The sequence below is a fragment of the Rhipicephalus microplus genome, chromosome 2 (genome assembly GCF_043290135.1).
Source record: "Rhipicephalus microplus isolate Deutch F79 chromosome 2, USDA_Rmic, whole genome shotgun sequence".
Taxonomy (NCBI): Eukaryota; Metazoa; Arthropoda; class Arachnida; order Ixodida; family Ixodidae; genus Rhipicephalus; species Rhipicephalus microplus.
In genome coordinates, this window is record NC_134701.1 from 122,098,648 (window position 1) to 122,123,283 (window position 24,636).

The 24,636-nt window shown below is 46.6% G+C and overlaps 1 protein-coding gene across 6 annotated transcripts; it reads right to left on the reverse strand.

The window, feature by feature from the left end:
* Positions 1 to 3,358: 3,358 nt before the first annotated feature.
* LOC142796354 (uncharacterized) lies at positions 3,359 to 6,678 on the reverse strand. 6 transcript variants are annotated; one of them, XR_012893772.1, is made up of 5 exons: positions 6,572 to 6,637; positions 5,828 to 5,914; positions 5,629 to 5,769; positions 5,367 to 5,520; positions 3,359 to 3,943 (listed from the first exon to the last, which is right to left on the reverse strand). XR_012893772.1 is itself a non-coding variant. In XM_075886740.1 (5 exons), exons 3-5 carry the CDS (start codon positions 5,742 to 5,744, stop codon positions 3,795 to 3,797), a joined length of 399 nt encoding a protein of 132 aa, XP_075742855.1. In that variant the 5' UTR covers positions 5,745 to 5,769; positions 5,828 to 5,914; positions 6,572 to 6,637; the 3' UTR covers positions 3,359 to 3,794. The 6 variants fall into 6 exon arrangements, 3 of the variants coding, with proteins under 3 accessions (XP_075742855.1, XP_075742856.1, XP_075742854.1); XM_075886740.1 differs by having other exon boundaries at positions 5,649 to 5,769; XR_012893773.1 differs by lacking the exon at positions 5,828 to 5,914 and having other exon boundaries at positions 6,572 to 6,678.
* Positions 6,679 to 24,636: the final 17,958 nt, after the last annotated feature.

Here is a 24,636-nt window from a genome sequence, read left to right on the forward strand (position 1 = left end):
CACAATACTAGTCAGTAGTTGTACGAGTTCCAAGTCAGTTGACACGGGGCAATCCAAGTTTTTTCCTGTGCGGGCTCCTCCAGTGGTGTTTTCATTGCTTGTTCCCGATGCGTGCTTCCGAACGTGTTCCCCATGATGGACTTTCAATGAGCACTTTTAGTTCACATGAAAAGCGATGATGCAGTCTCTTCCACGATGTTTTTCTGTACCTAGCTTTGGACAGTTTTCTTGATTTTCTTGTCTTGCCTTCGTTTACCTCGCAAGCGCCAGTGGTCTCTTTCTGTCTTGGTCTGCTCTCTCATATACGCGGGTGTGACGCTCTTTTGGCATTCTTCGCTGAAGTAAGATGGGTCATCTGTATTGCCCTCAGCCTTGACGTTTGTAGCTTCTTAGAAGAGGTGAACCTAAATGCAGTACAAAGGAGTCGCATCTTTGTCCTCGCGGTATTCCTTCTGTTTCGACTCACTTTAAGAAGTGTTCTTGTCTTGCTTGCGCCAAGCACTTCTAAGCATATTGGTGGTGACAACAATTTGTCTGAAATTGTCGTCTTCGGCGTGCATCCACCTTTAAGACCTGGTGGTTTACCATTGCGATTCTCAAATGCTTCCAGTTTCCTATCAAAGAAATGTCTTCCACCATGATCACCTGAGTTGTTTTAGATATTCTATCTTCGTGGGCTCAGTTCGTTGACCTCAATTCTAAAGTCGTGGAAGGTGTCTTCAAACTTGGAGGTTGTTTTTCGGTGTTGGGTTCTTGGTTTGCCTTTTCTGTCGTGGGAACCCTTGCTTTTATGCCGCTGTTATATTTCTCTGTTTGTCCTGAGGCCGAATCATCTAGTTTCTGTGCGACAACGTTGCTATTCTTCACGTATAGGCTGGATTGTTGTGACGCAGATGGAGAGAGTGTTTTCCTTCTTGCTTCTGCTCTCATTCGTTCTTTTATCAATTCCACATGAATTTGCCGAGCCTTTTGTGCATCTTCAATCTTATACTCCGCTCTCACCCTCGCTAGAATAATCGGGTGTTCATAAACTTCGGCTTCTTCCATTTTCGCTTCCAAATGATCGATGTCAACTGTGTTTTCAATCTCCTTATCGATTCCTCTGAGAAGTTTGTACTGTTCAGTCGAAATTCGGTGAAACTTCTTCAACTCACTTATTGATTGGATATCCATCTGCCAAAAGTGTTCGATATCAGCAATGACCTGCGTTATAGCCTTGCATGCTTGACTCCGCCTTTCGTAAAGGGCCTCCATAATCCGGTCTAGCGTCGGAAATAAGAGAGATCATTGGCAGGCCGTGTCGTGAGGCAAAGTCTGAGTCAACATGGCATTCATCGTAAAAAGTTCGGTTGGCCTGTCGTTCTTCATGATCTTGTGTATATTTAAACATCATCGTGAAGGGCGAGTCAGGACTGAGCCGAAGACGTGAGGGTTCCCGTCTCGCGAGCCTCTTGACGATGCCTGCACACAAGTCAGTCCATGGATGCTCCTAGTAGTCTTCGTTGCAACCGGAGTCGTGCTCCCAGGTCTTAGCGCTAGTTAGGCCTCGCACATCAGCTTTACCCACAGCGGCTTCACAAAAGTCCTCGAGGCCATGACGGCGGTTGAACTTCGTGAAGTCCGCTCAGTCTCGCCTCAGTAGGTCCTTCCTTTCTGGTTTCACGGCACCAAATGTAGAGAAAAGGACGAGACGCCATGCCCATGGCCAAGCCCACCCGTTCCCCTCTTCTGTGGTGCAATTATATACAAATTCCAAATCCGGACGGAGGCGGTCTGTCGGTGACGTCAAAAAATGGGCGGTCCGCAGCGGTCGCGAGGACGAAGGGAAGTGAACAGCCAATGAGCGAAATGAAGCCTCGCGTCATCATTTTGACGTGGACTTGGGGACCATATAGCAAAGTGAAAAGTGTTTGTAACGTGTTGAAAAATGTTTAACTACTATTGATCATTATCAAATTGTGTTGGCACAAGTTTTCAAACGTTTATTAAGGAATACGGCACAATATAAACGTATTTTTCTCGTTATTGTTTTGAAATAAAGCTAAATTTAGCGGGACGGTACGTGGTGGCGCTAAGTACAACCTCGTTTCAAGCAGTTACTGTTTTCATATCTCCCCCACTATACAAACCTAAACGGCGCAACTTTCGAAGTTGTTGGCTCAGTCGAGCGCAATCGTGGCGCAGGTCAACTGTACCAGTAGTCAACAGCAGCAGCGGCTCATCGGCGTTATCCGAGGCTCAGCGCGCGCTGGTGCTCGCCTTTATGGACGAACATCCCCAGCTCGTGGCGAATGCCATCGAGCTGCGGCACGGCGTCACCATCACCGACCGGTGGCGGCTGTGGCAAGAGCTCAGCGACGCGCTGAACCATGAAGTGCCTGCGCAGGAATGGCAGGCTGGGTGGCGCAGGCTGGTGTACGAGGCCCGCCGTGACACCGCCGCCATTAGAGACGCACAAACGTGAGTGACCGTCGAATGGCATGGGCAATTTGTTCTGTGACATTAGTGTATATTTTCAGGGGCACTGGAGGGGGTTGGCTGCCTGGCTTCCGCGGCCGGGTTCTACAGTTGACTGGGATGACACGCTTCAGTGGCGTTTTTGGTCTCACCTATCAACAGGTAAGCACTCTGCCGCCGCAGTATCACCGGTTCCTGAGCGGTACCATGACAGAGTTTGATATCTGAAGGGGTGCCTTTAGCGGAACCTTGTTAAACGGGAATAAAGCGCACGAGAAAGTAATCAAAAGTGGGTAGGTTTAACTAAAATCTCAGTTTGCAGCCCTTGCAGTACAAGGGGTATTAATTTATCATAAAACACGCAATGACTGCGGGCAAGTGCATGCACTAAAATGGTAATACATGACATCAATGACCACTGAATAGCTGCAGAACATTGCCCCGCCGCGGTGGTCTAGTGGCTAAGGTACTCGGCTGCTGACCCGCAGGGCGCGGGTTCAAATCCCGGCTGCGGCGGCTGCATTTCCGATGGAGGCGGAAATGTTGTAGGCCCGTGTGCTCAGATTTGGGCGCACGTTAAAGAACCCCAGGTGGTCGAAATTTCCGGAGCCCTCCACTACGGCGTCTCTCATAATCATATGGTGGTTTTGGGACGTTAAACCCCACAAATCAATCAGCTGCAGAACATTTCCGCAGATGTTTAGTACTTAAGGTTGCAAAATAGCCAGAGTAACGAATATCCACTTTCTGAAAGATCATGCTTACTACACTTTCCAGCAGGCGAATGTTCCCACTGCTGCAGTGGAAATGAATGTGGAGGCCACTGAAGCGGCTGTAGATGGCAGTGACACAGTAACACGCAAGCATCTGAGAACTTAGTGCTTTATTGAGTGAAGGACTGGAACCTTGAGCAGGGCGACAAGGTGCTCAAGGTGAGTAGACCCTTTGTTTACATTTTACATAAGGGGCATAAGCATTCTCCATGTTCTATTATGATGACTGAAACCAACTTGGGCTGTAAACAAGAACCATGCATTGTATTGAGGGCATGGTATCGGGTATCTTCAATAATAAACTGCCGGGCGAAAGGTTGGTTAGCCCTGGGGCTCTTTCATGGTGAGAGATGCATTTGAGGACATTAATAAAGAGCAGTTTCAACAAATGTTTGTAGGTCCGCACGAGGAGGGCATAGCTTGTACACAAAGCTTCCGACTTTCAAAGGATGCCATCAGGCCAGTTGATCTTCAACTGAGGGGAAATTGTTGTGCCCGTTGCAATTCTTGGCAGCAGGAGCAGCTTCCAGCCACGAGATGGTTAAGGGTTTACCGGCAGCTCCCTTAAACATTTACACCATGACGATTCATCGCAGGTGCTGTGGGAGATGAAAAATCAACCACCCGCATCGCTTCTGCAGCACGGCGTGTGGCAGCGGCACAGGAGAAGGCGGCAGCGGTGCAGGAAGGCACTGGCCATGGCTGAGGGCTTTCTGCGAGAAAGGGATACGTAGTTTACATTAATTTTTGTCATGTGTTCAATGTTTTCTCTTGTCATCATTCATTAATGATTTGTCGGTTTCAATGTGTTTAGGTGCTGCTGTTCATGTTCAATTTTATACGCTTCGGGAGACATATAGTTTAGTTTGTTTTTCGCCATGTTTTCAACTTTTTATCATTCATAATTGGTTTAGTGTTTTTGATATGTTTACGTGTTGCTGTTCATGTTCTATTTTATTCGTTTTTTGTTTGCATTTAGTACATATTACTAGATTTAGGTTAGCATTTACTTAGTACAAGAAGTGCAGCATTTTTTATGTTTGATATATGCATTTCTCAATGTATGTTCGAGCTGTTCTAGTGGCAGTGTTTTTTACCCACATTTCAAAGGTGTCTAGTCATTCACACGGAGACCACGAGTGTATAGTTGACATTTTCTGTTAATGTTTCTGTGATATTTGTATTGTCCCACTGTGTTTTCTAGCTCACTGTGATTTTTATTCAGCATTACCATAGAGTGTAGTAATGTGATATCTTTTTGCATCACACTGTTTTGCAGTTAACTGTGATATTTTCATTTCAGCACAATGAGGCTAAGATGCAACAACTACATTCTGAATCTTGTTTGGGAGCGCTAAGCTAGTAAGTGGTCATCTCGGACAGTTTCACAAAGGAAAATGGTCATCACAGCAACATGCCAGCGATTTATTTCATCTAGTTTTCATTGTAAACGACTCTTTGCGGGAACAAATTTCGAACGTGGTATGGTTTGGGAGCCGCGAGATGGCTGAGCGAATCATTCATGCTGTATGTTATCAAAACAACTCGCCTGTTGTTTGCCGTCTTGGTTTGCGTATTTTTTAGCATTGCAGCATGACTGCAGTCGTGAATTCAAATTAAATGTTATTTTAACATTCACACAATGTTTAGGACAATGAGCAAAAAACAGCACAACTTGACGAGCACAATTGCTCGTCAAGCCTGGCGTGCACAATTGAATGCTTGTAGTCAGTCACTATGAGAAGATATGGACTTATGTATCATGTGTTCATACAACATGTTATTAATAGAATCTCGATTTTAATGCGTTCTGGTGAAAAGAATTTTGAGACGTTGCTGAATTGTTCGCACAATTTTGTGATAGCAACATTCAGCACAGAGTGCCGTCATATATGCTTGCTCCAATCTAGTCTGTTGTGACTGTGATCGCTAATATGGAAAAGGGTGTTTCTGTTGCATATTTCATGTGCCATTTAAAGAAAATGCAGCATTTTGACATTGCCACCTTGCTTCATATTGAAGCACAAGTAAGTACTTTGTGTATTCAAATGTGGCAAACACAGCCCTTTCATGTCTAGATGCATTAGAATCAGTGTAAATAAATTATGTGTGGGATATGAAAACATGAAAACTCACCGTTCCTGTGTACTTCAAAAAAGGTCCAAGACAGCGCTGCTGCCGTCTCTGAGCAGCACGTTGCGTGGTGTGAGCATATGGCTCCCCCTTGGCTCTCCATCGTCATCCTCAGCTGGTGGCATGTCCACGACATACTCGTCCAAGGTCCAGTCGCCTGCATGCAATGCAATGTTGTGGAGAGCAAAGCAAGCATAGATGATTTGCGCTGCCCGATCGGGGTTGTAGAGCATCGTTCGAAAGTGGTGCAAGCAGCGGAACTTGCTTTTCAACACGGCGATACACCTTTACACAACATTGTGCATGGATGCGTGCTCCTTGTTGTATCGGCCTTCGGAAGTGTTGCACGGTTGACTGCCAAGGACTGGAATTAGGAGCCATGGCTTGAGGGGATAGCCTGCGTCTCCTGCAATGTAAGCATAAAAGCTGAGTGCTCTGCCCAGATAGTACACATTAATACTTACCAAGCAGATATTCGCCAGGCTGCAGATGTGCAGCTAGGCGTGCACGCAGTGGGTTGTGTTCCCACACCCAGGAGTCGTGGCACGAATCTGGAAATCATGGGTCTATGACAATTATGCGCAGCCATGCTTTGCACATCTGCGATGAGGAGCGATATAAAATAGTACTGCATTTATACTCAGAATAAATCCCTTTTTTCTACGCACATGCAGGAAACAATGCGTACTAGTACAGCCATTGGTATAAGGAGCTTCACTTAGAAGGAAACACAGGGTGTAGCACACTGAGGAGGGGGGAGGGTGGGGGCAACGACCCCACCTCTGCTGTACACAAGGCTACGACTTCCGCTGAATGATCGATAAGTGAAAAGCTACGCGTTGCTCTTGGGAAAGAACACTCGTAAATACCAAAGCCAGCTCGTGCAATTGTGATTGTAAGCACTTTCGTGTTGGAAATACTTCCCTGTCGTGTATATACTTCTGCTACGTCTGCTGCCAATATTACCGATTACCTCTAAAATGCACAATTCAATTGCGTATGCATGCCAGTGCAAAAACGGCAACTGGCTCACGCACAAAACACTTGCCACTTATTATTACCGAGGCCTTGTGAGCCATCATCTAGCTCGCACCCAATTCCCTGCAGGTTCTTTTTCATTCGTTGCATTATTACTTTTTCCAGCTTTGGCGTCACAACTGAACAATTGCTCCGAAAGGCGAGTAATAAACGATCCTAACAGTACTTACGATCATGACGTTCAGGACATAATAGCCCCTTCTGGACATGAAGCTCGCCATGTCGGCCAGTATGAATCCCTCTGGCTTGCGAATGGTGACCAAAGTGCCATCGGCACACGCCAGCACCCCTGGGATGCAACCGCGTCGTGCAAACTTCGCCTTCGCCTCATCCTTGGCAACTGTGGTCATTGGGAAGTCCACCACCCTTTTTCTAGCAGCCACGGTAATGATCGCCTCCGTCACCTCGTGGATGGTGTTGCTCACCGCTGGCTGAGACATGCCGATGTGTTCCTCGCGACCAATGCTCCTGGAAGCTACCGGTGGCGAAAAATCGCAACGCGCACAACACCTTTCTCTCTGTGGAAAGGCCACTGGCTCGCTGGCATCCGATGATAGGGTCAAGTTCGTCGCACAAGCTACGCACTGTTCGTTTGGACAGACGAAAACATTGCCGGAACTCTGCTTCGCTGAACTCTTCAAATGCATCTTTTACCTCGCGTCATCGCCTCTGCTCGGTTAAAGCTACCGCACATGCAAGGCGAAGTACCGTGTCAGTGGGAAACGCCATGTTGTCTAAGTGCCCCAGTGCCAAAAAGTCGCGCATTTTTTTCCATTTCAATCCAATCCAGGCCACCTTGCATCCATTTCAATCCATCCGGTTGCTTTCGGACAGTCTCTCCGACCGTTCCTTCGCCTTTCTCCGAAAACCAAAAAAAAAGAGTCACGTGACACCCCAGTTCACGTCACTCATAACGTCACAGCATTCGTCACAGCTTGTATGTACCAATCGCGTGCGACTTAATGGAAGAGACCGCCTTTGTCCGGATTTGGAACTTTTACATAATTGCGCCACTGTATTCCGAACTAAGAACTAATCTTGATGATGATACTGCCCTCTTCCTTGTATACATCAAATATTTAACACTCGGCTCAAGAAGCGTCTCTTCGTACTAAACGTTTACAGCTCGCCATCAGACACTCGGGAAACTTTCAATGCGCTTCTGTACAAAGTCTCCAAAATCGCCGGCTCAGCTCCGTTTACAGCAGCTGGCGACTTCTATGCGCACCATGAGATATGGGGCAATATCCGTAACACGGCTAAGGGAAGGGCGCTTCTGCAGCATACTAATATTTTAACCTGTTACTCGTTATTGATCACAACTTTGTCGCACGTCTGGGCAATGCTTTAGTGAGGGACGTCACGACGGACCTGGCTTTTATCAGGATCATCGAGCGCTCCCTTTGGCAAAACTTGCATTAGAACTTGGGGAGTGACCATTTCATTGTGTCGGTCTCTCTCGAGATTAAGCCACCGCTGCCGCGCGTTTTCAAAATTGTTGGTTGGGACGCCTTTCGGGAAATTCGAAAGCGTGATGAAAATAACTACGTTGACCTTTGCCAACTAGTCGAGCAGCTTAAGGCAGACGTTAAAACTGCCATTCAGGTGGTGCACATGGATCTTAAAACAGATCGCATGGACAGTCGCCAAGCTAGGCTTCTTGAAGCCAAGAGCTCTATACTTAACAGATGGCGTACGCAGTGACTGGACAGAAGGCCCACAAGGAAAACTGCTCTATTCAATAAGAGGATTGAATCGTAAAGCCATAACCTAACCAAACGACAATAAGATGAGGCCTTTAATCTGTCGATGGGCAGATGCGATCAGGAGCCAAATGGAATATTCTCAAGCAACTTCCTGGAGATCGGCAAACTAAGGCTAATTATAGGCACACTGTTGGCCATCTCATTCACAAGGAAAGGTCTGCTGGGCTCTCCGATGATCACATCTAGCAACAGCTGACGTATAAATACCTCCATTTGGGGGCTTGCACGGCTGCAGACTACCCAGATTTCTCCAGTCTGGAAAAGGCAGAGCTGGACTCCGCTGTTAGCATTGCGAAGATCAAGGTGGTCTTTTTTTGTCTTAACGGAATGGCGGCTCCCAGGCCGGATAATATTACTAACAGGTTACTTAAAAATCTGGACGATAGCTCGCTTTAGGTACGAACTCATGAGGTCAGCCAGGTTTGGGAGTCGTGGCGCGTGCCGCAGGAGTCGCGAATGGCCTGTGTCGTCCACATTCCTAAGCCTGGTAAACCTGTTTCTGGATAGCACAGGGCTGTCCTTGTCCACTGCCAAATCAAAGCTTTTTCTTTACACACCGGCAGAAAAACGTAAGTTCACTACTTTCCCAGCTCCACCGGAAGAGATAAAGATCAAATTACACACGCGGCAAGGGCAGGTGATTCCCCGAGTGGACAAAACCTGAATATTAGGCATGTTCCTCAGAAAGCATGGTAGTAACTTTCATACTTTGACCCACATTACAGGGCGAAGGTGGCCAGTATTGCCAAACTTTTCATGCGGGTATCTAACAGGCATGGAAGGCTTTGTGAGGCCAACCTCATGAGGCCAACCTGATGAGGCTATTCCGTGCCTTTTTATGAGACATAAATTACATTGCCGCAGCACACAGATGAGAACGAAAATAGGAAAGGAAATTCGATACTATTATTAGAAAATGCGTTAAGAAAGTGTTAGTCCATTTAAACAACACAATAAGGAAAAGCTCAAGGCCCTTGGTAGGCATAATTCATTTCACGAGATTGAAGAAGCGCAAGAAACAGCTCAAACTGCAAGACTGTTCTCTTCCAAAGCTGGCAGGTACATCCTGGAGTTTTTGTGCTGCAAGCCCACTTTATGATAATAAGGGCTACAGCGCGAGCACGAATGTGCTAGAAGAAAAGTGAAACGAAAGGCGAGGCAAGGAAAGCAAAGAGGACAACACGAGCGCTGACTACCAAATGAATTTTATTATTCGCAGCACACATGATGATATATACAACAGGCACTCTATTAAAAGCAAACGTCAGCAACTTGACATATTCTGGGGAAGGGTCTGATAAGAAGAATGTGGTAGTTGTTATATAGGCCAAACTGGGCGGTGCAATAATAAAAGGTTAGGAGAACATATGAATGATGTATGCAAAGGAATTAGTTCAAACCTCGTTCTGCGCTGTAAAAGCTGTGGGTGCCAGCCTCTATTTCCGGGCGTGAGTGTGCTGGTACGCCACATGGACAAAGTAACGCGTGAAATAGCTGAGACGTATTTTATTAGAAAACATGGGGATGGATGCGTGAGCCAACCTTCAGTGGCCTTGCATGACAAAGAGTTCGCGCTTTTAGATAAGGGTTAGCCATTTTATCATTGTACTTTCTTTTTATCAGACCCTTCCCCAGAATATGTCACGTTGCTCACGTTTGCTGTTGATAGATTGCCTGTTTTATATATTATCATGTGTGCTGCGTTAGTAGTCAGCGCTCGTGTTGTCCTCTTTGCTTCCCTTGCCTCGCCTTTCGTTTGACTTTTTTTCTAGCACCTTCGTGCTCGCACTGCAGCCCTTATTATCATGAATTCCAACCAACTAGCCCAAATAGCCGTTCTTCTTCAATGCATTTCTAGTACACAGGGCAGTCCTACTTTTTTAGACCCATATTCTCAAGACCCAGCCACTTTGGTTTCATGGATTGCAGTATGTTAAGTCAAGCACGTGCAGCGTCGTGGAATATTCGGCAAGGGACATGTCCGGAAGAATTTTGCAATTTGTGTGGGGATTTAGCTCTGCCCAGAGGACACGCAAAAAGGATGTGCAAGATCATCCGGTTTGAGTGCTGGAGACAAGTGAGCTTCTACAAAGATTGCCTCCGGGTTTCATGCGGCCGGTTCCTGACTGGGCGTCACCGGGAGAGAGCGTACCAACAGTGGTACTACCAGTCTGAGTTGGCAACTGAGTCTTTGTGGAATCGTGTGCGGCCTCTCCTGCCAAGACGAAGCAGGCGTTCCAGACCAGCGGGGACGTTCATCAACCTGGGTGACACGCCTATTACTGAGAAGTTTCAACAGACGCTTCGTCTGGGACCGAGGTTCAGCCTGGAACCTTCCATCCGAGGAGCTGAAAAGGTGGCTCTCGCTAAGAATGTGTCAGCCCATGTGCCTGAAGATGAACGTTGTTGGTGCACTTCGGAATGCATCGACGTCCTCGTGAGAGGTGGGTGTTGATCAAGATCGGTCATGTGTTTAAAACCACTCTCTAGGTTCTTGTCCACGAATATTTTGCGTGTTCTTGAAGCGGATAAGGAAGGTGTTTTCGTTATTCTACACAATGATGTCTTTTTGCAAAAAGCGTGACAGGCTCTTGTGAAACACTTTGTACAAGTTACAGCAAAAAGTTCAAATGTCAAGAAAGATGCTATAGCTCGCCTCCAGGCTGTGAATTTGCTAGGTTTAGCCCGTAGCGTAAAGAAAGCTACTTCCCAAGAATTGTCTATTTTTTTCACTATTAAGGGTCATAAGCCGGAACAACCTTTGCGTGCAATTGTTTCTGAAACAGGAACCTGGCAGAAGCTTTTGGGGGGTTATTTGCAGAAACATCTATCTAGTTTAGCTTTTGATGACCCCTACCACGTCCGTAATTTGCAAGAAGTTGTCAGATACCTCGTGGATCATAATACAATTGGGTGCCCTGTTTTATGTATCGACGTTGTAGATTTGTATTACTCCATTCCTCAGAGCACATTGTTAAATTATGTTAGAGATTGTATAACTAAGGATAATCTTGAAGATCTTTTCATTAATGATAGTGACATGAGTGTTAATTCTTTCATTGAACTTTTGCTTTTCTACTTGAACTCCACTTTTGTTTCGTGGGGAAGGTCTCTTTATAGATAATGTAAGGAAGTTTGCATTGGGTCAGGGGTCACCCCGGTTCTGAGTGACATTTTTCTTGCCAATATTGACACCATCCTCAATGAAAAACTCATAGATTTGGTGCAAACCGCTTTCAGATATGTGAAAGACTATTTAATTTTTCTGCTGCCTTCCGTAACGAATAAAAAACCCCGGCTGAACTTGTATTGAGTGCTTTGAAAACACCTGGAGGTGGGCTAGACGTTACTTGCGAAGTTCCCCAACAGGGATCACTGAGATTCTTAGATATTAATATTACATTGTTTACAAATCACGTATGCTGGGCATACCAACCGCGAAGTGTTAAACCCTTGTTAAACTGTGCTTCCTGCCACACAAAAATAGTCAAGAGAGCCATTACTTTGTCGGCTGTAAGTGCTGGTTTATCTAAGTCATGCCTACACAAGAAGACTGATAGTGTAAAAATGCAGATTAACAGACTTCTGTCAGTGGGATTTCCAAAATCTGTTATTTCTTCAGTGTGCGAAGCTTTGTTGCACAAAATCAAACAAAAGCAAGAAAAGGCAGCAGGAAATAAAAAGCAAAAAATAGTGGCAGCCATCCCATACTTCCACAATATATCTGATGCTTTGAAGAAGGTAGGCTTGATATATGGTGTGGATGTAGTTTTATCAGCCCCGTGCAAAGTAAGCCCGATTTGCAGGTTGACGGATGAGCGCCTCAGTCGAATCACCAAATAAAGTTGGACATGCGCCGTAAAACACATAAATATATTTGTAGATTGCGCAGTTGGTGTTGTTTCCATGCTTCCTTTAACTTGCGGCCGTTGTTATATAGACAAAACTGGGCGTTGCATTAATAAAAGTTTAGGAGGACATATGAATGATGTATCCAAAGAAATCAGTTGCGGGTGCCAGCAAAGCTGCGGGTGCCAGCCTCAATTTCCGGGCGTGATTGTGCTGGTACGCCGCATCGACAAAGTAACTCGTGAAAAAGCTGAGGCGTATTTTATTTGAAAACATGGTAACGGATGCGTGAGCCACCCTTTGGTGGCCTTGCATGACAAAGAGTTCGCGCTTTTAGGTAAGGGTTAGCTATTTTATCATTGTACCGTCTTTTTATTAGACCCTACCCCAGGATATGTCACGTTACTCACGTTTGCTGATAATGGATTGCCTGTTGTACATAATCATATGTGTGCTGCGAATAATAAAATTCAGTTGGTAGTCAGCGCTCGTGTTTTCTTCTTTGCTTTCCTCGCCTCGCCTTTCGTTTCACTTTTCTTCTAGCACCTTCGTGCTCGTGCTGCAGCCCTTATTATCATGATTTCCAACCAACTAGCCCAAATAGCCGTTCTTCTTAAAGCCCACTTTAGTCGCAGACAAAAAGATCCAACTCTCTGCTAAATTGAGGGAGCAGATTACGGAATCACAAATTCTAAGAAACGTTCACCCAATCTACATTGCAGGCCACCAGATTGCTAGCGCTCGGTCGCTCCTTAGTATTGCTGCTACAACCCCTGAACTTGTGGTGTTCGTTGACGCAGCACAGAGTCCTGGAACGTCGAATTTTGTGGTTGCGGTCACTGACCTTGATAGTAAACTCCTCATGGCAGCATCCCTTAGAGATACTACACCGACCAGTGCTGAGCAGGCTGCTATAGCACTGGCCGTGGCTATTCCCACGCGCATGTGCATTTTTACTGACCCTCGGGCTGCTGTACGAGCACTCATGACGGGGTAAGTTTGTGAGCAGGCTGCCTATACTCACTGCAATCGATGATCACGTCGCCTGGTTTCCTGCCCACATGAGAAAGGATGTCCACTCTGTAATCCCTGATACCAATTAGTATGCCCATGCACGCGCACTGTCCCACCGTAACGGGCATTCGGCCTCTCAGTTGGGGGAAGGCATCCAGCAGCTTGATTCCCTCCTCGCCTTTAACTAAATATGTAAGCACTATCAATTTTCCAGGCGTTGGTTCCCGCTGCGGCACCTGATACTCTCGAGGGCCCCGGTCAATCACACAACGAATGCGGCCAACCGGTACTTACCCATCGCCCTTAGTTTGCAGTAAGTTTATCGACAGCACAAAGCCTCACTGCCCTCATTGCGATGAGAGACGATGCACGTTATTCTACATGCTCTGGCAATGCAAGGCGCTGCGTGATGGCGAGCTTCTCAGCACAGAGGACACCTGGAAAACTGCAATCACCAGCTCAGACCAGGAGGTCCCAATGCAGACTGTCCAGATGGCCTGCAGTTTGGGGGAGGGACATGCCCTTTCTGTCTCAACGTGAATGCCATCCCGCAGCCGACCTGCCCTTCTGCGTGGCACCGCCTCATCACAACAATTTGCGAATAAAGTTCGTTGACGGACTGACTGACTTCTGTAAGAACTCATTTAGGCACTGCGGTTCTAGGCGATGCACCAAAAGAGTGATTGAGAACGAATAAATATGAAAGTAACGTTAAATACGAGAATGTGACGTGTATATAGGCAAGTGTCACGCAGTGCCAAAAAACATTACCGCAAGCACGCAAGACTCTTTGTGATAGCCCACCGTTTCTGTGCAGACGCGCTCAGCGGTGACGCTCTCGATGGCAGCGCACTGCTGTCTGTGTAAACTCGGTGGTGCTAAGAATATGCAGCACGATGCGCTTGCTTTAGCGAAGGTATCGCAAATGCCAATTGTCTGTCCACTTTGGCGAGTGCGCGCTCTAGGAACAGACACCACCGGCGTACGCTTTCAGCATACGCGAGGCACGGCCACTCGATGAACACACGGCGCAGCAGTGCCCTTGCTTCCCAAGCGTCTGGTACATCCAGTGCGCCCACGTGCTTTTGCGCTCGTAATTTCTTGGTGGACCCTCTATAGGCGCTGCTCTGGTTGCTGGAAGAGGAGGTAGAGGTGAAGTGGTGCGGCTGGTGCTACTTTAGTTTTTTGGGGGCGAAGCTGCCTATGCCGTGGGTTATGCGTCCGCAATATGCGTAGTAGTATTAGTAGTAGTAGCAGTAGCAGTAGTAGTAGAAGTAGTAGTAGTAGTAGTAGTAGTGCATCGTTGTAGTACGTAGCCACCTCCAAATCCAGACTAGAGGAGTGGCTCGCGCGTACTCATTTGAATTGAGGAGGAAACAAACGCACGGTAATTATAAATATAAAGATAGTTGGTTCTGAATTACCAACCTACAGAGAAGTGCAGAGGCAACTTAGTCTGCAATGAAATTTGCTTAGAATTTGACGCTGACTATAAAAGAACTAGTATCAGAACGACGCACTTTGAGCAGTGTCTGGTTGCCACGTTAAACTCGCTGGGCGTAACCACCTTGGTTTTAGCCCATTTTGCTAGTGTTGAGCCGCATTCCATGAACGAGAGACGGCGAAAGAAGGGAACTACACACAAAGCTCAGGCCACTGTACTGTCGACTTGATGGCGGTACTTCTATATGATGAATATATAATGAAAAGATGCGAGATGGCTGTTCTTAGAGTGTTCACTGGATGAACGGACAGATCGACAGACGCACGGATGGATGGATGCATGAATGAGCGGTTGCACGGATGTACGGATGAACGAGCGCATGGACGAATGCACAGATGGACGGATAGATGCACGGAGGGACGGATATGCAAACGGACCGATGCATGGACGTACGCACGAACGGATGGACGGATGGTCGCACAGTTGGACGCACGGATGGACGGCAGCAAGAACGAACGGACGGAAGGCAGCGCAGACACACTTAGGGATGCTCTGCCCCACTCTTCATCATGCACTCCGTGGATATCCTGTGATTTTCTTAGAGACTTTAGACACTAGCCCAACCTAAGTTCGCTGACGTTGGCCGTTATGGGTACGCAGCAAACAGACGCGCACACGCATGCCTGTGCATCTCTGCTGCAAATCGCCGCTGACGCGGACAGGGAGACGTGAGCATCGCGTTCCACATTGACAGACTCCAACCTATTATTGCGTTCTTAGATGCGGAGCATCTAATACTCGAGGCTTGTAGTGCGGCGCCGTCCGCAAGCTTCCTCTTCCTTCTTCCACCATCTGTGCATCCCTTCCTCCTCTACACACCGCGCGCGCTTCACTCCTCCTCCATCTGTGCACCCTTCCTCCTCTACACACCGCGTACGCTTCTCCTCTTCACGAACATTCGCTAGGTGTATAATGTAGCGCGCATGCGCCGTCACGCTTCGAGAACATCGGCAGCTGACGCGCGCGCATGCGCCGTCGCGCTTCGAGAACATCGGCAGCTGACGCGCGCGCATGCGCCGTTGCGCTTCTCCCCCTTCTCGAACATTCGACAGCTGACAGTGCATGCGCCGTCGCGCTGTATATATACTCCAGGTCGGTGCTCGCTCGTCGTGCTCAAAGTTCGTCGCAATAAATAAACACCGCCCTTTCGCATACGTGTCGTACGTGTTCACTCATTTAACACCCCTCCTACAACCACGTTAACCAAATTAGCCAGCGACCCAAGTAAGTCGCAATTTAACACCCCATTTCACAACCACGTTAACCAATTTAGCCATCGACCCAAGTAAGTCGCACTTTAACACCCCGTTAACCAATTATATGCTCCGCATTCTCCTCAGTGTTCCCCCGAGGGAAGCTGCGGGCAATTTTTTTCTCCGCTAGGCATTGTGTTCTGGCGCTGCAGTCAAACTGGAAAACTCTACTGCACGGTGCCTTATGTATGTATCAGTCATGCAGTTGGTTTGTCCGGACGGTGCCTGCTTTTCATTAAGAACACTCCGGGAATCGTTATACAGTCTGTTATAAGTTGTGAATCCAGCCGCTTTGTGGTCTGCGACTTTCTATTCACTGGCTGAGAATGACGAGTATTCTGTCTGTATGTTCCAACAGGCGGGGCGCGACAGCTATAATTTTTCTGTCGGGTAGGTTATTATTGCAATACTGACCGTCTTCTCATCATCCTCAGAGATTTTCAGTGCGTTTGCTCGGTTCGAGGCGAGATGAGTAATACGTTTTATCATGAGACGTGCACGAATAAGTTAGCAGACATCATAAATGATTACACTCTAAGGCAAAACGGTGATAAAAGGGTGTGTGATTTGTCCTTTTGGCGACTAACGGGTCTGCCACAACCATTATACCTTTAAGGACTAACGGCACCAGGTCTAACAGTTAGTTTCCACAGACGAGCTCGAGGGACTAACATTTAGTCCTCACACTTACACTTCAGTGAGTAACTGTTAGTCTCACAATTCATCTTAAAGGACTAACATTTATTCGTCATGTTTGCTCCTTATAGCGCACCTGTTAATCTTCACATTTACACCTTACCGGGCAACCGTTAGTCCTCACAGTTGCACATTGCCGGACTGACGGTTGATATACTCAAATACTCCAATCGGATTAACTTTTTGTCCCCAGTTCAAACATTGTTTTTTGTTTATTTTCCGCCAGGCCTAACACTTTTTCCGCCTGTTTTTTCTGCGCAGTGAGCAACAAATGGCTCAGAAAAGAACACGCGAAAAAGTAGTTAGCCACCTGTGTGTAACTGCTTTCGCAGTCACGGCAACAAGGAACAAATTAAGTGAGACATCGAAATCGTTTATTTTTCTACATACACATGAAGTTTCTCCATTCTTTTAAGTGAATTCTTCGTGAAGTGTACTAGTCCAGTCTCGTTGTCAAATCTTGTTCACTTCTTGGGAGCTCCTCTGACAGAAGCGATAGATGACAAGCAATGCAGACGCCCGCGCACGCAGCCTTCAACCTGTTGTGTTGCCACGGCTGCACGTACAATAGTACAGTAAAAATGGTTAGACACACGTGACAGAAGATAAAGATGCACGCATATGACAAGTACGTGCACGTTAATATAAAAACAAGCGTTAAAATATGACACACAAATAACTTTACCTTGACACCTCGAAAAGTCTTTCTGAAGCTGCTCTGACGAAAGATATGGATGACAGGCATAGCCGACGCCAGCGCACACAGTCTTAAGCCCGCTGTAAGCCCACGGCTGCACAATGAGTATGCAAAATAGTGAGTCACACGTGACAAAGGATGAATACAAATGCATAAGAGAAATACGTGCAAGGTGAAATGAAAATATACGTGAGATACGACATGCTAATGATTTCACGGTGATGTCACACATTGTCAAAGACTCATTTCGATCCCCGTAGCGCAACAGCTTAGGAGCGGTGGCTGCAGTCACAACTCCGCGAACCTCCGTACCGCTAACAAGTCGGCGAGTCCTAAGCGAGCGACGTCGTTCAGCTCGAGCAAGTGAACGTGAGACCAAACACGACGTTGCACGCAGGGTGTCTGCCGCCAGCGAACTTTGAACAGGGAAGCAAGCGTACGCTTCGCCCCCGCCACGAACAGCGCCAAGCTGGTTTGGAGCTAGCGCCGAAGAAATTGACGGTAATGCGACCCTTTTCCACAAACTCGAGCGAGTGCAGCACGCAAACGTGAGTCCGCCGCCGCGGCCAGCGGACGGCGCCGAGCCCCTTGCAACCGACTGTAATAGCGACCGATTTTCAGTGAGCTCCGACGCCAACGAAAGCCCCGGCAGTCGTGCTGGTGCACTTACAGCACGTGACATACTACAACCATGCTCTTTACGAGAACCCGCAACGTGTTTTCGACGCGTGCCAACACAGCGACGAGGTCTCGGCCCAATACCGTCAGCCCGGAGCTCATCGTGGCGGCGAAGACAGGCAAGCACTCGATGAGCGAGAGTACGGGAGGCCGATGGCAATGGCGGCCGATTTTCAGGTGATCGCAAAGCACAGGCGAACTGCAGACGCCGAAGCTCATCTTCGCGATGCATTTCGTGCGGTGCGATATACAACACGACCGAGCCTGTTGCCGGCAAGCACGATCCGTATTGCACACGTGACAAGTAGAGTAGAATAAAGAATGATAGCCTACTTGCCTTAGGATCCAGCACTGTTTTCTGCCTTGAGTCGTACTGAAGTATATATCCGATAGGCCTGTTGACTTCTCGGCCGCCATATTGTCCTCCCCAACTGTTGCTGTCGTGTGTTGGTCGTGACTATCATGAAGCCAGAGATATACAGCGCGGCGTGGTGACGTGTCGAGACTTGCTCCAGACTTCATGTGTGCAGCGAAACGCAAAAGCAGCAGCCCACGCTCATCCAAGCGTACATACAAGCACCACGTTGTAATTCTTAGATCTTAAAATCCATGCGGCCGTAGTCGAGCACTCCGAGCGCGCGCGACGCAAACCGCCACCGGCTAAATACGGGGAAAGACTGAGCCAGCAGAGGAGAGAGAGGCCTGGCCACATTGTCAACGCTTCTCGCGCTGCCTGCAGTGTCCGGGCGGTTCATTCCTTGGTTTCACGCACCATGCTTCCCTCTGTGGTTGCTCCTCAACTGTCTATCTGTTCAGCGCATGCGCCTATTGGACTCCGTTACGCCTTTTTTGGGTAATTTTGCCTTAGAGTGTACGCTCTTCAGGATGTCGGAGACTTTATTTCCAGTGGTCATGGTGTTCGAATTACACATTTCCACGGGTTGAATCAAGCTCGCTTAGATCGCACCTATGTGTCCCTGGATATTGTGCCGCTGTGCACCCACTATTGTGTAAATCCTCTATCACTCACCGACCATTGTTCCATAATTTTTACGATAGGCAGCAGAAACGAAAAAAAGGTTAAATTGGCGATTATGGAAGCTCAATAAAAAACTCCTTGATGATGATTTGCCAAACCATAATATTAGAGGGTATAGAAAGAAGAGCTTAATGGTGACAACAGCTGTAAAGCTGGACACATGAGGGAATATTTTAAAGAAAAATTGAAAATGAAAGCGATAGAAAGGTACAGCATTCTTAAGCATGAATGACCCAATAAGGAGCAGCTGTAGCGTTTGAGCTTGAAGACTCTTCTCAACGAAGAGGGGAAATGCCGGGCGAGTTCAAGCAAGATATTCGTGTGCTGAAAGAGAAAATGAAGCTTTTAGATAAGGAAATGTACCATGGAGCAATAATTAGGGCACGAGCGGGAAATACGGTAACTGCTGAAGCCCCCAGAAACGTGCTCTGGGTATGGAAAAGAGTTACGCAATAACAGAAATTGCGTACAACGGCGTGGTGACAAAGGCTAAGGAGGACATCGCGCACGCTGTTCACGAGCACTGTAAGAACCTATTTTCAATGGGCGCTGTAGATCGGGATTACTTCACGAGTGAGTTCTTGTCATCGATTCCGCAACGAGACGATGAAACTAAAGAGGGGTTCGTACTCTCAATCTTAGTGCGAGAAGTAGAAAGAGCAATTGACAAAGTAAACTGTGGGAAATCCCCAGGTCTGAATGGCCTTATAGCTGCTTTTCATAGGAATTTTAGGCAAAGATAATCTCCCATTTTGGCATATCTCTTTAATGATGATTTGGAAGTGAAATCTCTCCCCCCATCAATTCTGCCCTCACATACAATTTTGATACCTAAAACAAGTGAATCAAGGAAACGTTTATAGGTTTCAGCTTATTGGCTGATCAGTCTGACTAATGTCGACTACAAGATCATGAAAAGATTATGGCTGTTAGGTTGCAGAGCGTAATGAAAGAAGTAATTGGCCTCCATCAAACATGCCAAATAGCGGGAAGGAGCATACGAACATTCATACAGTGACATGCGTACTAGAATGTACTAATATCATGGGCTCGGACGTTGCTATGCTTCAGATTGACTTCGAGAAGGCCTTCGATCACGTGCCGCACCATTTGCTTAGCGTGTACCCACATGAGGACATATTCGCGCAAATCTCTTCCGTGGATGATCGTTCCACTGCCCGTCCGGCTGCGAAGCACATCCATTCGACGAACAAAGGGAGCAGACTGATGCACTGGAGAAAAAAAAACATAGCGGCGCTGCCTGAAGCAAGAGCTGCCTGCTTCGAAGGTTTAATTTTTCGTCGCGCATTGTGTGTGCTGTTACTCCCGAACTGATGGTTGCGTTGGTTTCAGGTTTGTGTCCTCAAGCTTCGGCGGCAACGTATACATGACAATTTGGTATTGTTTCCAAGCACCTTACTCATTTTCTGAGAACTGTAGGCTTGGCGGCTGCCGCTATTGAAAGAACATGAGCTCGGTGATCTGCGATAGCGCGAGTGCTACAAAATCTCACGGTTCATAATGTTGTGCAAGTGCTTGCCTATTCCTAATTTCTTTAGATGGCGTGACCAGTCTGAAAGTCGAAAACACATTAATCGTTAGAAAAAGTATTGAAGGCATAATTGAAGATTTATGTTTCTGTGTACGGCGCAGAGTTCGGAGTTGAAGTGAATATGGAGGTCGAAAGAAAGCGGCGATTAGCTGCGATGGCTGCTGCATTAGCGAATTCAGACGATAGAGTGCTCTTTGCTGCAAAACTATCTTGTTCGCAAAAGGGCTACATCGCTAACAAGCATCTGGCTATGCAACATCAACTGTATCATGAGTTTTTGCTTTAGCGACAGCGAAGAATATATAAGGCTGCGGTGAGTGTCGAGATAACAGTTTGTCTAGTTGCTGTCGCTCGTGGGACCTCACATACAATGACAGGACACCGTGACGTGGCGAGCCATATCACCGGAAACAAGGCTGCCGGTCACGCTACGATACCCTAATTGCTTCAGGCAAGTGTTGCAGTCTGTGAATTTCTACTCGAAACATTGCTCCTATTGTTGCATCCGAGACATTTCAGCATAACCTTTGTGCCAACTTGGAGAGCCTCGCTTTTAGAGCTAGCTAGCATTACGTTGTGTGTAGGAAAACGCCGGCAAGGTCTTGAATAGATACATATGGGGCACTAATAAAATAAATCTTGCGAAGGCTGCGAAAGCCCTCTTATGCAGCTCTGCTGTCCTTGATGTACAGTTTTTTGCCCCGCCGCGGTGGTCTAGGGGCTAAGGTACTCGGCTGCTGACCCGGGGGTCGCGGAATCGTATCCCTACTGCGGTGGCTGCATTTCCGATGGAGGCGGAAATGTTGTAGGCCCATGTGCTCAAATTTGGGCGCACGTTGAAGAGCCACAGGTGGTAGAAATTTCCGGAGCCCTCCACTACGGCGTCTCCCATAATCATAAGGTGGTTTTGGGACGTTAGACCCTACGTATCAATCATTGATGTACAGTTTTCCCCTCTTGGCATATATCTGCGAATTAGTGGTGGTATTTTTTTTCTGTCTTCAGGAGAGAGCCATCACTTCTTGAGTCACCCAATTCGTCTGGGCCACTCCACTGTAAATGACATTATCCATGATACATATAATGTATTTATGACCAGCTGAAGAAATATTTCTCAAAACTTTGAGCCCCGAGGATGAGTTGAAAGACGTCGTCACTGGTTTCAAAGGAACTGGAACTTTCCAAACTGCGTTGAAGCGATGGATGAAAGCATTTTATAATTACCAAGCACGCAAACACGGGAACAGTTTACAGAAATTACAAGAAGAGCTTCAGTATTAAAATGTTTTTTGTGGTCGATGCGAACTACAAATTTTTGTTTTTTTCAGTATTAAAATGTTTTGTGTGGTCGATGCGAACTACAAATTTTTGTACACGAAGGTTGGTCCGCTAGGGTCGCAGGAAGATGAGAGCATCGGGCAAACAACGGCTCTGCAAGCACTCTTTTCAAACATGTCAGCTGGCATTCTGGAACAGGTCAAGGTGGCAAGCTCGCCTGATATGTACTTGCCACCTGTTTTCGTCAGCGATGACGCGTTTCCTCTTGGAAGAACACTTGATTAAACCGTTCGGGGAATGTTCCTTACCAGAAGAGAAGATAATATTTTATTACTGGTAATTTATGTCACTACTGAAACATCACTATGTGAAATTTACACGTTTATTTGAAGGTGCGCCTCCCAGGTTTCCAGCACATATTAGCATGATATTATCTTCTCTGCGGTGTAAAATATAAAAAATCATATGTATTGTTTTATTACTTAACAGGTTATCCACGTCTTGGCGTGTAGTTGAGACAGACTACCTTTGGAGTACTTGCGAATGGGTTTAAACTTGTGCACACCGTGATCAACGCTGAGCCAGAACGGGTGACATCAAAGGTGAATCCAGCATGCGTTTTGCAAAACTTCCTCGCCGTTGACTAGAAGCCAGCTGACTCGTGTTCTCGGCACAGTCTTATTCCCGCAAACGAGTAGGTGCTCTTGGCTCCGCCGTACGTGACAGCCCATGCGAATTTCTGAATGACAGGGGTGCTGTGTTGGGGCAGCGTAGGTCCACCTACTTGGATGCCGATGTATACAGAAGGTCATAATATTATGCAAAGATAGTGCAAGATACACATGCGTTGTCATGGAATAATGTTGTTGAGAAATAAAATGCGGTTTGTTTATTTGAAGGGCAAGATCTTTTACGCTGCCATATGAATGGCGTTTCTAATTACGGATATGTACTTAAAACTGGTTTTTCCTTCACACTGACAACAATGCTGGAAGTAAGCGACAATTTATTACCTGGCAATTTTAAATTACATCTGTTGAGCTATCTTACTCGCTCTTGTCGATGTGAATTTCAAGTGTACCTAACCTACCTTTCTGGCAAGGAATGAGCTTATTAGTAGGAACGCTGCGCATGTGCGCAGGAACACTTTTACCACAATAGTTGATATCATCTTCCTGCTGTGTGGTACTCGCTGGTTGGCCCACGCTTGCAGCTATTTTTTCCAACACAGTTTGCCGTTGTGCCAATATTTCATTCACACGATGATGAGATTGGCACCTCGTTTTTGTGTTCCTTGGCGGGACGTTGCACAGAGTGCCTTGTCCACAATTGGGTCGTCCACGGTAGTGCTTTGTTCATCAGTCGCTGCAATCGCAGCGTCTGAGGTTTGTGAAGCATCATCAATGTTCTGTAGTATCTGCAGTAAAAATAGCGCACTAAGTCTCTCGCAATTCTAAAACGCATTTCTTTGCAGACACATATCTGCGTATCTGTTCAAACTACCGCCAAAACAACAACTATGTAAAAGCAATGGTACGTTACTGGTGCCTTGCAGCAATTAGAGCGCAAGATTCAAACTTCAGCGTCAACATATTATGATCACATCTACTTCACATACAACAACTACTGAAGAATGCAGTACACCAAACAACAAATCCTAATGTTAAAATATTGTGGTGTGTTGTCAAGTATTGTAAAGCTTTTAAGGCTATATAAAAGTGCTCAGTAATAAAAAAGACAAATCGTAATAATTTAGGCGGCACAAGACAGTTTCATCACCAGTACAAAAAAAAAACAAGGGAAGTTTACCTTTGTGGTCTCCACCATAGCTTGGCATGCATAAGTGCTCACAGAACGCCAGCAGGTCACTTTTGAAGCATATGAAAACCTTAGTGAATTACAAAAGCGCCAGTAACCTCTACAAACGTCAGTGTTTGGCAACCCACTCTTTGTGGTTTCCACTTTCTTCTTCTCCGACCGCTATGTGCGCTTCTTATTGTCAAGAAGCATCTGTGAAAAAATTCGGCAGAGCCCACGTAACTGGGAATCAATGTTATGAGAAGCATGTGGAGGGAAGGTGACCATGTTGCAATTCTTTATTTGAGCGACACGTCAAAAAATTACGCTCGATATATGTACAAATACTGCATGCGAGAGTTGCAGATGTTCATATAACCAGGTGTTTGCACTTGCGCAACGATACCAACTGGAACATGCGTATTAGCAATACCAGAAGCTGATTGAAGCACTGATGCTCGCGAGGATGCTGGCCCTGGACACTGCTTCATAAGTTAACTTCACCGCATGGGAACTAACCACAATTGACGTTCACCCGACGTGGCGGCTGTATCAAAGTCGTACATAAGTAATGTTGATAAAATTGTGTAGGCAGCAGTGCAACCACTATTGACGTTTGACGAAGATCAGCGTCTGTTTGAAAAGTAGATTCCAGACCTAACGTAGCTCAGAGGTAAAATGTTCTCATTGCCACGCGGACTGCTTGGGTTTGATTCTAGCTGGGACCCTAACATTTATTTTTTGCCATCATTGGGTTGGTGCTACCTATGCCGAGTATTTCTTAACACTCGCACGTTAAAATAGCCCATGTGTATTCTCAGCGTTACTGGGTAGATACTAAGTGTCACTCACCTGTGGCCCATACCCGCATACCAGTGGCACATACCTGCGCGTGAGTATGTGCCACTGTCTGACGGGAAGTGCTTGACGGCATACACGACGTTATTGTGACATTATTCACGTCTTGACCAGCGCGTCATATTCGTGAAACTATCTTACTCTCCCATGCAAGTTTTCGTTCAAGCCAAGTAAATCACGAGAGCATCTAAACGTAAGCGGCTAGATAGATAGATAGATAGATAGATAGATAGATAGATAGATAGATAGATAGA